The 15,128-nt window shown below is 35.2% G+C and overlaps 2 protein-coding genes across 4 annotated transcripts; one reads left to right on the top strand and one right to left on the bottom strand.

Annotated features, from left to right (window-relative positions):
- Nucleotides 1-213: 213 nt before the first annotated feature.
- LOC106672476 (39S ribosomal protein L14, mitochondrial) lies at nt 214-1,767 on the top strand. The gene is made up of 2 exons (XM_014403937.2): nt 214-469; nt 1,448-1,767. Exons 1-2 carry the CDS (start codon nt 268-270, stop codon nt 1,699-1,701), a joined length of 456 nt encoding a protein of 151 aa, XP_014259423.1. The 5' UTR covers nt 214-267; the 3' UTR covers nt 1,702-1,767.
- A 5,883-nt stretch (nt 1,768-7,650) lies between these two features.
- Nucleotides 7,651-14,512, bottom strand: LOC106672502 (G patch domain-containing protein 2-like). Of its 3 annotated transcripts, none has more exons than XM_014404009.2 (12): nt 14,335-14,512; nt 11,424-11,598; nt 11,241-11,335; nt 11,037-11,182; nt 10,038-10,199; nt 9,789-9,979; nt 9,632-9,735; nt 9,439-9,572; nt 9,250-9,378; nt 9,079-9,182; nt 8,896-9,006; nt 7,651-7,934 (listed from the first exon to the last, which is right to left on the bottom strand). In XM_014404009.2, exons 2-12 carry the CDS (start codon nt 11,572-11,574, stop codon nt 7,924-7,926), a joined length of 1,338 nt encoding a protein of 445 aa, XP_014259495.1. In that variant the 5' UTR covers nt 11,575-11,598; nt 14,335-14,512; the 3' UTR covers nt 7,651-7,923. The 3 variants fall into 3 exon arrangements, with proteins under 3 accessions (XP_014259495.1, XP_014259496.1, XP_014259497.1); XM_014404010.2 differs by having other exon boundaries at nt 10,038-10,196; XM_014404011.2 differs by having other exon boundaries at nt 10,038-10,166; nt 14,335-14,511.
- Between the last annotated feature and the right edge of the window lie 616 nt (nt 14,513-15,128).

Genomic DNA, 15,128 nt, shown 5'->3' with positions numbered 1-15,128 from the left:
GTTTTCCTCGAAGGTTTTTGTTTCTTTAATGAAGTACAGAATTCTTCTGACATCGAAGAAATTTTATGATAAAAAATTAATTATTTTCTTTAATTAAAAGGAATTTTTTTAAAATCCAGCTACAAAATTTTTCAAAATTTCCGCACAAAAACTCATTTTTACATAAATAATCGATAGTTTCGATTTATCGATTATTCTTTCCCAAAATAACCATCGAATAACCTCTCCGGTCGTTATCACGCCGAGTGGAACTGAAAAAATGAGAAAATGCCTCCCGGCAGACTTTTGAGTTATGTCGGGTCCCTGGTTCAAAATCGGCAATTTCACGTTAGTGCCCCAGCCAGGCACATAATTAAAATGTCGAGACTCAGGGTGGTGGACAACAGCGAAATCGGAAAAAAGGCCATGGTTGAGGGTAAACCACCTAAAGTGATACACGTCTACACCAAAACAAGTGTCGGAACAGTTGGTAAATTTATTTTGTATTTAGTGTAAGAAAATAGGTTCATTCAGTGTACACTCACGTTCAAAGTACACAGCTAATTAACATGTAATTTAACTGTGAACTAGAGTTCAAAGTAGTACAGTTTCACATATCCAAGATCTGAGATTAGATCAAAACCATTGACTATGAGCTCGTGTTTCTTTTTTCCTTAAATCTGTTTAAAAAGATGATATAAGCGATAAGATGAGCCTGTAGTTTCGTTGTCTGAGTATACATGAAGAAACACGACTGAAGATGGCAAAATGCAGAGATGTAATTTGAGCTGAATGAATGAATTTGAGTTTTGGCATTTCGTCATCTTCAGAAGGGAATCTATGTATTTATTTCATAGATATCACATAAACATACTAAAACGCGTCTGAAAAAACAACCCGGCAAGGATAAACAAACTAAGATGATTGGTAAGGATCAAATTGCAGATTCATCACTAGGCATAGAAGAAATCTCAGAATTTAAGCAGAAATGTGTCTGATAGTCTAAAACAGCGAGACGGTCAGAAAACCGAGGATTTTTGCTCATTCATCTTGTTTCCATGCCCAGCTCTATTTTTATCTCGTGGCAAAATGTTGTTGGGTCTCATGTTGACTTTTTCTATTGCTCTTTGAGTCATAATAAATTTGATTGAGCCTGTTTTGTCAGGGGATTCCCGATTGGACCAAAACACAAAACCTCCATAATCTTGTGTATGATTCTAACTCTAGAATCCCTATATCATAGTATAGTATCTGTCTTCACTCTTGGGTTTGAATAAACTCAACAAACCCACGAGTGAATACAGAATCAAAAAGTTACCCTATGCCAGTTCAGCATGAAATATTTCTAAACTCAACTACTTATTCTTTATAGATCTATCTCTAATAATATATCGCTAGTGTCTCAGGCTATAGTGGCTTCTGTCAAGGGATCTAATTTCTATTTAAAAAAAAGTTAACGTTGTTTCAGGTGATAAAGTTCTTGTGGCTATTAAAGGAGAAAAGAAAAAAGGGATTTTAGTCGGTGTCAAGAAATATCAACCACCGAACATACCGAAATTTGATACAAACAACGTCGTCTTGATTGATGACAACGGCACTCCTCTTGGGACACGGATCCATGTCCCAATACCACATATCTTGAGAACAATTTTGAAAGAAAAGACCATCGCAAAGAAAGCAGATTATACCAAATTGTTGGCTATAGCGACTAAATTTGTCTGATTTTTATATCGAATTTACTATGTATTTATATTGATAGTTAATATATAGTTTTGTTTTTACAGTGAACTTTTTTTTTTTTTTTTTTTTTTTTCAATTTACAATTAAAGGTTTTTGAATATATATAATGTACAAAATAAACAAATAATCGATATGCGATTTTGTCTGTTATTTAGTTAGTTATCTGTTTATTATTAATTATTATTTCCAATTTTTATGCAAAGACGGTTGAGAAGAAAAATAGTGTCACGGGTGGGACTCGAACCTACAACCTTAGGCTGAATATTGGCAGTAAAGGAGAAATCTAAATAATAGCTGATTGAGAAGACAAGTTGGTGTTGAGGGATTGAGGTCACGATAGCTCAAGTGGTTAGAGGACCAGCATATTAGCCAAAGGTCGAGGGTTTGAGTCCTGCTTGTGACACTTTATTCTCAACTATCTTTGCATAACAATTTTGGCTATTGTTCATTTACCAACTAAACAAACTCTTTCTAAACTTGCCTCAACATTTCTTGTTATGGTTCTTTTCTTGGCTTGAGCAAATTGGGTGCTTTCTTAGATGTCAGGCCTTTGAGTGTGGCACCTAGGCATACGCAGTAATCTCAAGGCCATCCTTTCATTTCATCCTAAAATCCTATCTGTCCAATAGGTACTTTCAAGTACGAATCAGAACATCCTTTCCCATTCACTTTGCTGAGCAGTGTTTCACAAGGCAGCATCCTTGGTCCCATCTCTATTGAGTATACACTGCCATCTTTTCAGCAAACTTAAACGGCAAAACTGATCTTCAGAAATCTCAAGTCTCTCTTTCCTATTTAGAAGAATGGTTAAAGAAATGATCATAATAACAAAACCAAATCTCAGTAAAAAACCTTAACCTTTCGCCGTTATCACCTCTCCTTCAATCTACAACTCTGTTCCTTTCCTATCAACCAATGTCATCCGCTATTTGGGACAGCTTCCTACTTTGTACACAAAAATTACTATCCACACAGAGCAAATACCATCATATCATCCCAACCCCTTTGATCATCCAGTTCTGAGGGATTGATATCTCAGGCTTACCTGGCTTACGCCACCAAGTTGTCTCCCTTCCCAAATGGCCTTACCTCCTCCTTCCTCCCTCTAAAATCTGGGGTGCCCCAAGGCTCTAGCATCTCTCCTATCCTTTTTTCCATTTATATCAATGATCTGCTCGACTCCATCCAGTCCTGCAACTATCACCTATATGCCGATGACTCCCAAATATACATATCCTAACGATCTTCACTCGGCCACTCAAGGTCCAAAAAGACCTAAATTCCATCAACGAATGGGCCCATAAAAATTCCCTAGTTCTCAATCCGTCCAAATCCACCGCCATAATTATCGGGTCCAGGCAACTCCTCAATTCCCTCCCCAGCATCCCACCTCTCATGCTAAATAACCATCCTATGCCCTTCTGCTCTTCGGTTAAAAACCTAGGAGTAGTCTTTGACCAAAACCTTTCCTGGCATTCTCACATTTCCCAAATTTCTCGCCATTCCATTGCCTCTCTCAGCCAGTTTCGTCGGTCCTGGCTTCTCTTACCTTTCTCCACCCACAAACTCCTTGTATCTTCCTTTATACTTCCCTTCTTCGATTATAGCTGTTTGGCATACGGTGGTCTCTCGGAGGGGGAGAACGCGCGATTGAAGCGCATTATGAATTGTTGCGTAAGATTTGTGTGTGGCACCCCACGGGGATCCCGGGTGTCGGGGTAGTATTCCCAACTTTCCTGGCTATTCCCCTCCTTCCGTGTACAGTATTCCCTAGGTTGCTTTCTTTTCCAGTCCATCCACACTCGTCGTCCTCCTTACATCATCCAATCCTTCCGATTCAACTCCTCACATCTCACTCGTAAGACCCACTCATCCCCAATCAACCTTATCCTTCCGCAACATTCAACCCATACCTTCAAAAGATCCTTTCTGATCCTAGCCCCTAAACTCTGATACTCCCTTCCCCTTTCTATTCGTCACGCTGCCTCCTTTAGATCCCACCTGTATAATCACCTCCTCTCCCTCCAAGCAGAGACCTCACGTTAACATTTGTTATTTTTGTTTAATATTCTCATAATTTTCTCTTCTGGCCTGCCTTACATTGTGCCAAGATTTCTATCTTTTTTTACTTTTAACTTCATAGAAGGAACTTCCTTTATTTATTTCATGTAAATTATTCTTAGGGGACACCAGTCCCAGAATAAAGTTATTTTTCTTCTTCTTACCTTACATTTAACATTTTAAAAAATACATATAGTGACACTATAAGGAAAGATAACTTGAGTAACTAGAGATGAAAGGTCACCTAATGGTGCTCCCTGAGTGAGGTATAATCGATAAGAGTTGAGGGTAAAAAAGAAAAGAAACAAAGCTCTAGAGGAAAGAATAAAGTCATTCCAGAGGTGAAAAGACAACTGAGGTTTTTCTATGACATGTCCTACTAATATTTTTGGTAGGATGGGGCTCAACATAACAATTACTACAATAGTATAGTACATGTAATATTTGAGGTGTGTGTAAAAAAAACTGATTGCACTGCATCTCATCCTTCTGAACATTCTGTATAGGTACAATAATTGACAAGAAAAGGTGACCCCGGGGTGTGCGCTACCTCAGGCCCTTTTTTCATCCATCTGGTGGGTTCCCTCCCTGCACCCACTTACCATCTTAACCTACACTCTATCAAGGTGGAAAATAACCCAAATGGTGGTTGCAAAAAAAAATTAAAAATATATAAACTGCATCCTTTGAGAGCTATTAGATCCCCATACTGTACTTAAGAGTACAACGGTGAGTACATTAAGAAATTTGATTAGTAAGCATGGTTTCAATGATTTATTTTCTTATATGACTATTCTGTACATCCCTAAGCATTCCTGCTGTGGATAAGTAGCACCACCGATAGATAGTAGGTGTGTTGATGTCTTCTCCGCTTTCTTGTAGAAAATGCACATACTATGTTGGATTATACCTATTTTTCTAAAATCCCTGTTTATTTCACATCTCATTAAGAATCTGTTCTGATTCTACATTTTTCCTGCTTCCTTAGATGCATTCTGTTGTTTCTTTACTTACAAAACTTACTAAGAGGTTCTTGGATGGTCTCTGTCCAATGAGTGAATTCCGCACTTTTCCATGCCAAGAAGTTCTGGACCTATCACATATTAAGGTGGCTCCAGACATGCGGTATTCGCCGAATGCCATCGAACATTTGCCAAGTCTCAAAATGCTCGTCTTGGCATTTGCCAAATATCGTTCCTATGTATAGGGGTTTGTACAACCACCTATTTTGAGCAGAATCAGCAAAAACATATTTGCCACGTGCTGTGCGAGTACTTAGTACCAATAGTGAAACTGTCATTGCTGCAGCTGTTGGTATTGTTTTCTGTAGTGGCTACAAACTTGGTCACATAGTACTATTGCCTTGTCTTACTTTAGATCCGTTTTCACGCATCGTTCCGATTTTTGTGATTCGGAAGAGAAATGTTCCAAATTATTAGTTTGTTAGAAGTGAACACGAGAAAAATATTTTTTTTTTTGCACTGGGGTGACCAGACTTGGGCAGAGGCGAGGGTGCCCTCGGCAAGATTAAGCGAGGTCTGGAAGAGGCCGAAGACACGCGGGTGGCATTTGGAAGACGAAGGAAGCCCAGCCAGGGCTCAGCGATGACGCTGGTGAGGAGTGGGGTCCGACGGGAGTGAACAAGGAGGCCTCGAGCTGGGACTGGTCGGTGTGGACGAGCGAGGTGAAAAAGTAAAACGTGAAAGTGTATTATTTTTGGGACTTTTCTCATCGTCGGGGAGTGAAGGGTTCGCGTGTGCGAGGGGAAAACCGTTCTGGAACGACGAGAAAAAGGACGTACACGAGGTTCGAGCTTTTAAGTTATAAGATTGGTTTCTGGACAGTTTTTTTTTTGTTTTTGTTTTAATTCTGAAGACTTGTTTTATTTTTTTTACATCTTATTCTTAATACAGAGGACATTAATATTTTATTTTCTTGTTTTTTTTATTTATTTATTTTTTTTTAATTTTTTTTATTTGTTATGTTGTTATTTCACCCCGAGGGTTTCACTGTTTTCCTAAAGTAAGAAAATAAAATAAAAACAGTGTGGCACTCGATTATTCCCCTTTTGGAGACGAAGCAGCCACGGGAAAAAAATCTCTAATGAGCCCCAGGTACCCGGCGACCGGGTAAATTGCCGACGGTCCGGTGAGGATCCATTCCTAACCGACAGAAACAATGCTGAATTGTTCTTTCATTATTAATACATCTATACTGTTTAGGATCATTTATTATTGAAAAATAAATAGCAGGGTTGGTTGATGATTAAAGTTGATATCCGTACGTACAGTTGATCCAGAATGTGTGAATGCTTTGTGTTTGCTGCTTCACAAATATTGATGACTTTGAACAAGGAAACCAAGGGAGCAAGGTGAACACTGAATATTGTTGCTCGGCAAATAACCAAGCACCCGCCCCAAGGGATTGAATCCCCCATGCTTGGAGCCACCTTAATATGAATAGCAGCGGAAGAAATTGTAATAAAAGGAATTTTACTACAAATAAGAAAATGCATAATTACAAACATTTTTATTTAATCACCCCAATAAATAAATAAAAAATAATTGTAAAAAAATTCTGAGATGTACATAATAATAAAGCTTCAATTAATATCAAATCCAATTACAGAAGGTTTGGATGTTAGGGCGTGAAATGACCTTAGCCGTTAAAACGCCCTTAAAAATTAATAATAATAATAATAATAATAATATTTTAAAATCCTTGGATTTTTTTTCTATTTTTATATATATATAATACAAGTGCATTTGAGTAAATTTCAAATATTATTGGTGTGGTGTAAAAAAAAATCCGTAGTATGACTTTTTCAAAATGACAGTGTATCATATAATCGCAACCAATTTTAAACACAATTTTTAAAAAATTTGTTTAGTGCTTTTTACTCAAATACTCGTATTTACAACATATACACTTCAAAATTTGATTTAAACCAAAGAATTGGTTTCTTAATCCTACAAGAATAAATTCAATCAATTATCATGTTATATTGTTTTAAAAATAATAATAAAAGCTCTTACCATTTGGGAGCTAACTTACAAAAAAAAAAATTATTTTGAAGTAATCATACTTTTTTTTTTTTTTTTACTATGGAAATATACAATTTTAACCATTATAAACTGCTGTAGAAAACTGTCCACATTTGAAATAGTAAATTATTTTTCATCTTAATTATCAATGATCTAAATTAGAGAAAGTATTAAATAAAATCAAGTAGTAGTTTTCTCTTTTGTTTAGCAAGGTTTGTTTGGAAGGTTGGGAGTGAGTCCAATTTTTGGTTTTTACCGTATAACTTTTCAATTTTATTAAAAGTTAATTAAATTATTTTAGTACATAATGACGGAATTGAGACAGCGCTTTATTGTATATTAGAAAATCCATAAGATCTAATCAGCAGTTTATATATGTACTAAATTATTTCCTATTCACTTTAATCTTCAAATAACCTGCAACAGAAAGCCTAATGTTAACAGATTGCAATTTTCTACAATGACCTGGGTGAACCAATTTATATTGATTTTGGATTTTCTTCATGATTTTTTTTCTTTCTGTTTTGTTTTTTAAAATATAATAGAATAATAAATAATTTCCATTTTCAACATAGCTGAATTATATAAAAAATATGTCTCAGGACAATTTAAATTCTTATTTGTTTATAATCACTACAGTAAATTCTTATTTGTTTATAATCACTACAGTAAATTCTTATTTGTTTATAAAGTAAATAAATATATTTTTTGAAAAGTTGTAAATAAACTTTGCCAACTATCATTTTACTAAGTAGTACCTACTTAGATACCTATTTTCCATTTATTTCCTTTGACTTGTACATTTGAATGTACGAACTCTCTTTCTAATTGAAGATTTTCTCAACTCTGCAACAATGAAATTGTTTTGCAAAAGTCCTCGACCGTATACAATGAAATTTTCGTTGCACAATTTTTCAACGAGTTCAGCGTGACTGTATTTAAAGGAAAAAATACATACATCCTCCTAGTAGCTATGCCAATTTGTTACCCTGTGATACTTAATCCCCTGCCTTTTGCCATCTTTCTTCGGTGTTGAGAGTCGTAGGAAAATCTCTGCGGTGGGCAGTTCTACCAGTGGCCTTATTAACATTCGACTGCATCATTTGTGATCTTTAAAAAATCAAAAATTAATTTTAATAGTATTTTTATTACAGTTTAACACTACTAACTAATATCAGGTCATAACATCAATCTGTAGCAATTTTTTGATGCTAAATTCAATCATTATTATTTATTTTTAATGGCCTTATGAACAAAAACGACAGGAGCAATGGTGGGAATCGAACCCACGATCACGAGGTCTACGAGCTGAGAGTCTATCACGCTAACTCTCTGCTATCATAGTTCCCAAATATGAAAATTTGAGGTACTTTTAAACAAATTTATATTTAATTCGAAAAATGTACTGAAACAGTAGGTTTATGTATGGTAAAATCGGGGGAGAGTGACCTAAAAAACCACATTTTTTCCCAAAAATCGCGAATATCTCAAAAACGTTTGAGAAATAGGGCAAAGTGGAAGGCGACCAATTCAAATCTTATTACAATTTCCTATCAACTGCTATAGGGCGATTTCCTGGCTCCACAGCTCAATTTGATGTTTTCATAAAAAGTGCAAAAATTAACTTATTCCAGAATTTTTGAATTTACAGATGAATGACAGCTAGGAAAACATCTAAAATAAGCCAACTTGTTAATTGTAAAATTTTCTAAAAAAATGAGACCTAGTACATGTCTGCGATTTAAAAGGCATGGCTGAGAAAATATGCATTTCCAAAGTTGGCCATTTTTTTGTGCAAAAACTAGGTGGTCAGGTTTTTTATTTTTTATTTATTTAATTTATTTATTTTTTTATAGTCAGTGCATGTGTGTGTATATATATATATTTTTTTTTTTGCTTGCTTTTTAATTGAAAAATCTATGAGGGGGAAAATAAAATTTTACGCTCCGACTATAATTTTCAAAAAAATTCCAATTATTTATTATGTATGTATTTTTTTTTGTTATTTTAATTTCATTATTTTTTACTCACTAATAAGTACAATAAAATCAGGAAACTGATGCCTACTTACCTAGCCTTGAATTTTGATCATGATGTCTTTCTTTACATATGATGGGACTGATTGAACCCGACCCAAAGAGGCTTGTAACCATTGAATCTCCGCTTTCTCCCATTTCTACATCTAAGAAACAATTTTATTTTATTAATTTACAACTTACTTTTTTTTAAATTACATATTAAATGATTAATATACCTGTTGTTACAGTATGGACGTTTGGAGGAGTGCGTCTACGTCTTTTAATATCACTGAGACTGCTGAGTCTAGTCATGTTCACAGGTTCTCCTCTTACAGTATTGCTTAAAGAACAAAAAAAAATTATAAATATATTAACAATAAGTTGTTTTTTGAATATATTTGTTTTACCTGGTTTTTGTTAAGATCGGACATGTCAATCCACGATGTTGATGATGTTCTGCAAGCTGCATATCTAACGAGTACAGATTTGCTAAATGACTCAACTGGTGCCTTTCATGTTCCTTCATTGGATGGAGCCTGAAATACTTTTCTTGACTTACTGCTCTTTCTTTGTGCTACTTTTATTTAAGTACAAACCTAAGTTGGGATTTAGCAGGGTCTTGAAGAAACCTGGATAACTTTTCATTTGCAGAGGTCAAGACAGTGAAACTAGCTTTATCACTCCGCACCCGCCTCCTCCCGCCTCTTATTTCTCTGCCTCGTCTTCCAACCTAATCAATCGGTCGTTTTGAAACCAATTTTTTCCCAATAAAATATTTGAGGTTCTTACAATCGGCAGGCTAAAAGGTTGATCGTCGTCCATTCCTTCCCCTCTGTCCGAATCGTCCCAAACACCTCTCGCCTCGCCAACCCAATCACTTTGTTCATCATCGCCTACAGAAAAGAATTACACACGGATTTTCTTCAAGTTTAACAAATAATTTTACCTTCTCTTCCTTCGTCATTTGTATAGATTCCAGTATCGCTTTCTGAACTAGACAAGGACGAGCTGCTATGAGGATGCTGTGTGTCATCTCTTAGACTAAGTCGATGTAGTGCAAGAACAGTTCTTTGAGGCGGATCAGTTATGCTCCTCGTGCTCCGTTTCCTTTTCCCGATATTTAGCCCCACACAAAATCTACAAATTCATATTGAGTAAATAAAATAATTAAAAATAAATAGATTAAAAGGCTTACTTGTTCTCACAGTTAGGAGTGTGGCGCAATATCCTCTTTTTCTTTCCGATCGATGAATATGCATTGGCAGCACGAGACGAGGTTGAGGCTGTAGACATCTCCATTGCCATCCTCTTTAGCTTTCTCTTCCTGCGCAACACTTTGAATAAACCCCTCGGCCTGCTTCAACCACAAACAGTCACACCACACAGGTCCATTTACAGTTAGTACAAGGAATAATAAAAAGAAACGGGAGGGAATAGGGTAAGGTTAAAAACACATTAGTACACACACGATTGACATTCATTCATCATAATATGAGGCTGATTTTTTTATTTTTTTTATTTTTTGATCTGTTGTTGTACACAGTGTTTTAAGTGGAAATAGTCATCATAGACTGCAAACATAAATATTCAATTTGTTATCAGCATTTAACAAAATAATCTGATAAAGTACAAACAATTCCATATCATCCTTATTAAGATAATCCAACATAAATAATTTAATTTAAATACCTTTTCTAGTCTTTAAAGATTTTTTGTTATGTTTTCAGAAGTATATTAAAGTGAATTTATTTGTTTCCAACTGCCAATAATCACATAACACTCGAAAAAAAAACTAAAAAATTTAATTAAGCTTGACGCAGAAGGTACTTACAAACAAAAATGTAATGAAAAGAAATATCGTAAAAGTAAATAATTACAACTTATTTCAAGCTAAGATTTTTCTTAAAATCCACTCATCTTCAAAATTATTATTTACAGTTTTTTTTTGTTTTTATTTTTTAATTTTTCTATCCTGCGAGTAGTACATTTTTTCTTGAGCATGCTCAACTACAAAACAATAATTATATTTAAAAACAAAAAAATAAAAATGAAAAAATAATTTAGAACCACTTCATTCATTCAACTAACTTGCATTTTGAATGTTTAAATCTGTAAACATTTCAGTTTTTGTTTATTGCATTAATGCATTTTGTAAACTGACGAGAGAAAAAAATCTGGCAAATATTTAACTTACCTCCTCGTAGTTGGCCTTACGGGGGAGAAGTTTTCGTTGACAGAATCCGATTCAATATTAGGGAAAAGGTAGGGAAGCCTGTGGTGGCTTTGCAGATTGTAAAATGTACTTTTCCCCTGGATTCCACTAACATCATCACTGTCACTCTACGGTACAAAAATAACATAAATTCAATGCAAATTAAGAAAGAAAAAAATTCGCTACCTGGTGAAGGCTTGACATTCCTATTTCTCTTGAAAAATCCCACTCTCCGACACTACTGCTTGAATCTCCACTGTGTTTGTTGCTCCAGGAATACGCTATTAAAAATAATAAAAATATTTGTAGAAATTATTTCGCCATATGACAGTTACAATGTATGTACAAATACATAATTATCACTCTTACAAGAAAGTTCTCGAAGGCTTCCAGTCGATCTGGTCCTTCTTCTTGTTGGGCCTGGTCTTTTCTGTACAGCCGATAGAAGAGGAGTGGGAGGATCTTGTTCCATACTCATTCTTACATTATCACTGCAGAAAGGTTTTAAAACTCTCTCCATCACATTACTGCAGCGTTTATTAGACTTAAAACATATTATATAATACCAAATATTAGTACTTCTATAGCCTAGAATATATGGCAGAAGAATGAAACTTGCTGTTATATTGAATTTTATATTGAAAATACAAGAGAATTTAAAAACACCTCCCAAATAAAACAATTTTTATGCTTGTCGATACCCGAACATTCTGATCGTTTCCAATCATTTTAACTGATTGGTGAAGAAAGCAAAGATAAGAAGACTAGGATGATCAGAAATTACCAAACTACAGGTTGTTCCAGTCATAAACATAAAGAGAAATTTCACCTAGTAAAGACCTTAAAGAAGATATTGAACTCTACATTGATTATCTGCAGGTCGATCTATAAACATCATAAAGAGAAATATATTGTGTGAGATTTGGTGTCCACAAGGCGATGAACCTGTGATTTCGCCTAAGGAAATATAATGTACATGTTCTCTTGGTGTCTGTCTGTGGGGTGACGAACCTGTAATTTGGTCGTTTCTGATCATTGTGGCCTGAAAATACAAAAAACAAAGATAGGCCAACTAAAATGATAGGAAATGGCTAAATTAAATTCCTCCCCTTACAAACCACAAGAGGAAATATGCTGTACAAGCTATCTTTGTGTCTGAGGGGTGATAAACCTGTATTCTACGCTATTTTACTCTGTCAGATACAATTATCCAACATGGTTTGTCAAAATTTTTATTTTGTGTTATTCAAAGTAGAATTAAAATGAAATGCTGAAACGTGATTGACAGGCCAAAAATACCAGGATTTATACACCAGATCAGATACGTCCAAACCACATTGCATTTTTAATTCTCCATGATGTAAAGAGGAATACTGCTCAACTTGAAGGTGACATTCCTTAGCTCTATATAGAGAACATGTTGGCATGCCCCTTGATATGAGAATTTGGTTCGAGCATCAGTGTCTTGAGATTTCCTCCTGGGATAGGGACCTGTAATTTGGTCATTTCCAATCGATCTGATCTGACAGGCCAAAAAAAGTAAAGATAGATAAATTAGAATGATTGGAAATTAGCGAAAGATTCATCCGATGTCAAACTTGAGAGGAAATATATTAAAAAAATCTCTGTGTTTATGGGTAATGAACCTGTAACTTGATCATATCCAATCAATCTGATCTGACAGACCAAAAACAGTAAAAATAGGTAGCCTAGAATGATCAGAAATTACCGGAAGATTCATCCCACAGCAAACCCGAGAGGAAATATATTTAAAAAATCTTTTTGTGTCTATGGGTGATGAACATGTAATTTGGTCATTTCCAATTGAATCTAATCCAATTGAATCTGACAGATCAAAACTGCAAAGTTAGGCAGACTAGAATAATAGAAAATAATCAAACTACATGTTGATCTGCTTGCAAACTTCAACAGGAAATATGTTGTGAGTGATCACATGGTGTCTGCAGGGTGATAAACCTATAATTTTGTCATTTCCTCTCATTTTGGCCTGACAGACCAAAAAAAGTGCATTTAGACAGACTGGAATGATCGAAAATTACCAAATAACAGGTTCATCCCCTTTCAAACCCCAGAAGGACATAAACTGAGTGAGATCTCTTACTGGCTGCAAAGTGATGATCCTATAATTTGGGCATTTCCTATCAATTTGGCCTGACAGACCAAAACAGTTGAAAGACTGGAATGGTCAGAAATTACCAAAAACAGGTTTATCACCTTTCAAACCTAGGAGGGCATACACTGAGTGAGATCTCTTAGTGTCTGCAAGGAGATGAACCTGTAATTTAGTAATTTCCTCTCATTTTGGCCTGACAGATAAAAAAAAGTGCATTTAGACAGACTGGAATGTTCATAAATTACCAAGTAACAGGTTCATCCCCTTTTCAACCCATGAGGACATATACTGAGTGAGATCTCCTAGACCTAGTGTGTGACACTTCCTAGTGTCCTCAGGGTGAAGAACCTGTAATTTGATCCTTACTTGGTCTGCTTATCCTCACTGGATTGGCTGGTGAAAAGTGGTCAGACCAAGATGTGCGGTAAAGATCAAATCAGAGAAAATATGTTGTTATGCAAAGTAATTTGTTTCCCATGTTATTGAAGTGTATTATTATTAAAAATTGGTTATAATAGAATGAATACATCAATTCAATAGTTGAACAGTTCTGGGACTGGTTTTGCAGCAATTCAGTTTTCTGACTGAAACTATTCGATCAGAGATCTAGGCAGTAACTCTTGGGCAATTACAGCTAGAAACCCAATCTACTGCAAAACCATTTATAATTAGAACCTTCCTTTTGAACTATTGTCATTATTTGGCTCTATATAGAGAGCATGTTAGAATACCACCCAATCTTCTCCTTGAGTTAGACAATTTGGAACTAGTTCTTTTGTGTTAAATGACTGAGAAAGCATTAAAGTGAAATTGCAGAATATTACCGAGCGCCCATCGGCCATTAGTCAGCATAGTTCTATCAGAAAATGAGATATCAATGATATACATTTTAAAAAAAGGTTCAGAGTGAAAATGGCAAACTTGTTTTTTGATAAGAGGGCAGTGCCTGAAATCCAGGACTGATTAACATCAAGTGTATTAAAAGCAGCATAAATCAACTATTTTTTTTTAAATTTAATTCAGTCTTTAAAAATCACTGACATGAAAACTATCAAACAACACAAGACTAAGGCCTCTCAGCTCAAATTGACTGTTATTATCAATAGTGGACAAGTAATTTACAAGAACATGGATTTCAGAGCTCACCTCGTCCGCAGACAATTTCGAACGGATATAATTAATAAAAGAAACCGTCAATCATCGAGAAAATGTGCGTAAAACTCATTAAATTCCTCCAGCGAGGTGAAAAGTAGAAAGAAATTAAATCGTCCGATTTTCCCCTGGGTCAGGACGGGTCATTCATGGCTCACGGGAATGGTGATTTTTTGTTATTGCATTTGACAAATATTGGCGTATAGGATGTTTTGTACGATTTATCGCCTTCAATGATGCCGACCGACGGACAAAATTGTTTAAAAACAAATAATAAGTTTTATATATTAAACAAATAAAACGCTGAGGGAAATATTTCAAAACGAATCTCAACTCAGAGACCGATTTTAGAGGCAGGGGTGTTCGTGGAGAAAAGGAGCGAATTCCAAGTTTTACAAACTAATTCGGTCAATCTGTAAAGCAGAAAATAAGATTTATTAAAGTGGCTAAAAAGCCTTTATCAACACATACATTGTAGGACTTATTTTGAACTATTAGGCTCCTTAAAATGTTGATTATACATAGCTAAACAGCTCCAGGCTTTTTATGAGTCTCCATACCTTTGACAAGCCTCAATATTTGCTAGATTGAGCTTTTTTTTTCTCATGAGTGGAAAACATCTTTTAAAACATCACAGCATATATTATGCACTGACGTGCCATCAACATTGTCTTTTAGAACAGGCCTTCTCAACCTTTTTAGCCAGCGGACCACTTTCACAAACAAAATCCAGGGTGAACCCCCTCGCATTTAAGTATTTAAAATTAGATACTTATAATATATGTAGT

The sequence above is a fragment of the Cimex lectularius genome, unplaced genomic scaffold, assembly GCF_000648675.2.
Source record: "Cimex lectularius strain Harlan isolate CLEC.00 unplaced genomic scaffold, Clec_2.1 scaffold64, whole genome shotgun sequence".
In the NCBI taxonomy this organism is placed as follows: Eukaryota; Metazoa; Arthropoda; class Insecta; order Hemiptera; family Cimicidae; genus Cimex; species Cimex lectularius.
This window is presented reverse-complemented; position numbering and strand designations above follow the sequence as displayed.

What these genes read in the sequence shown, in the direction of transcription:
- LOC106672476 (XM_014403937.2), top strand. Translation starts at nt 268, where the DNA reads ATGCCTCCCGGCAGACTTTTGAGTTATGTCGGGTCCCTGGTTCAAAAT. An exon ending in AACAAGTGTCGGAACAGTTG is followed by an intron (nt 470 to 1,447) that starts GTAAATTTATTT and finishes ACGTTGTTTCAG; the next exon opens with GTGATAAAGTTCTTGTGGCT.
- LOC106672502 (XM_014404009.2), bottom strand. Translation starts at nt 11,574, where the DNA reads ATGGAGAGAGTTTTAAAACCTTTCTGCAGTGATAATGTAAGAATGAGT. An exon ending in GAATGTCAAGCCTTCACCAG is followed by an intron (nt 11,183 to 11,240) that starts GTAGCGAATTTT and finishes TTTGTACCGTAG; the next exon opens with AGTGACAGTGATGATGTTAG. An exon ending in AACCTTTTAGCCTGCCGATT is followed by an intron (nt 9,573 to 9,631) that starts GTAAGAACCTCA and finishes CCGATTGATTAG; the next exon opens with GTTGGAAGACGAGGCAGAGA.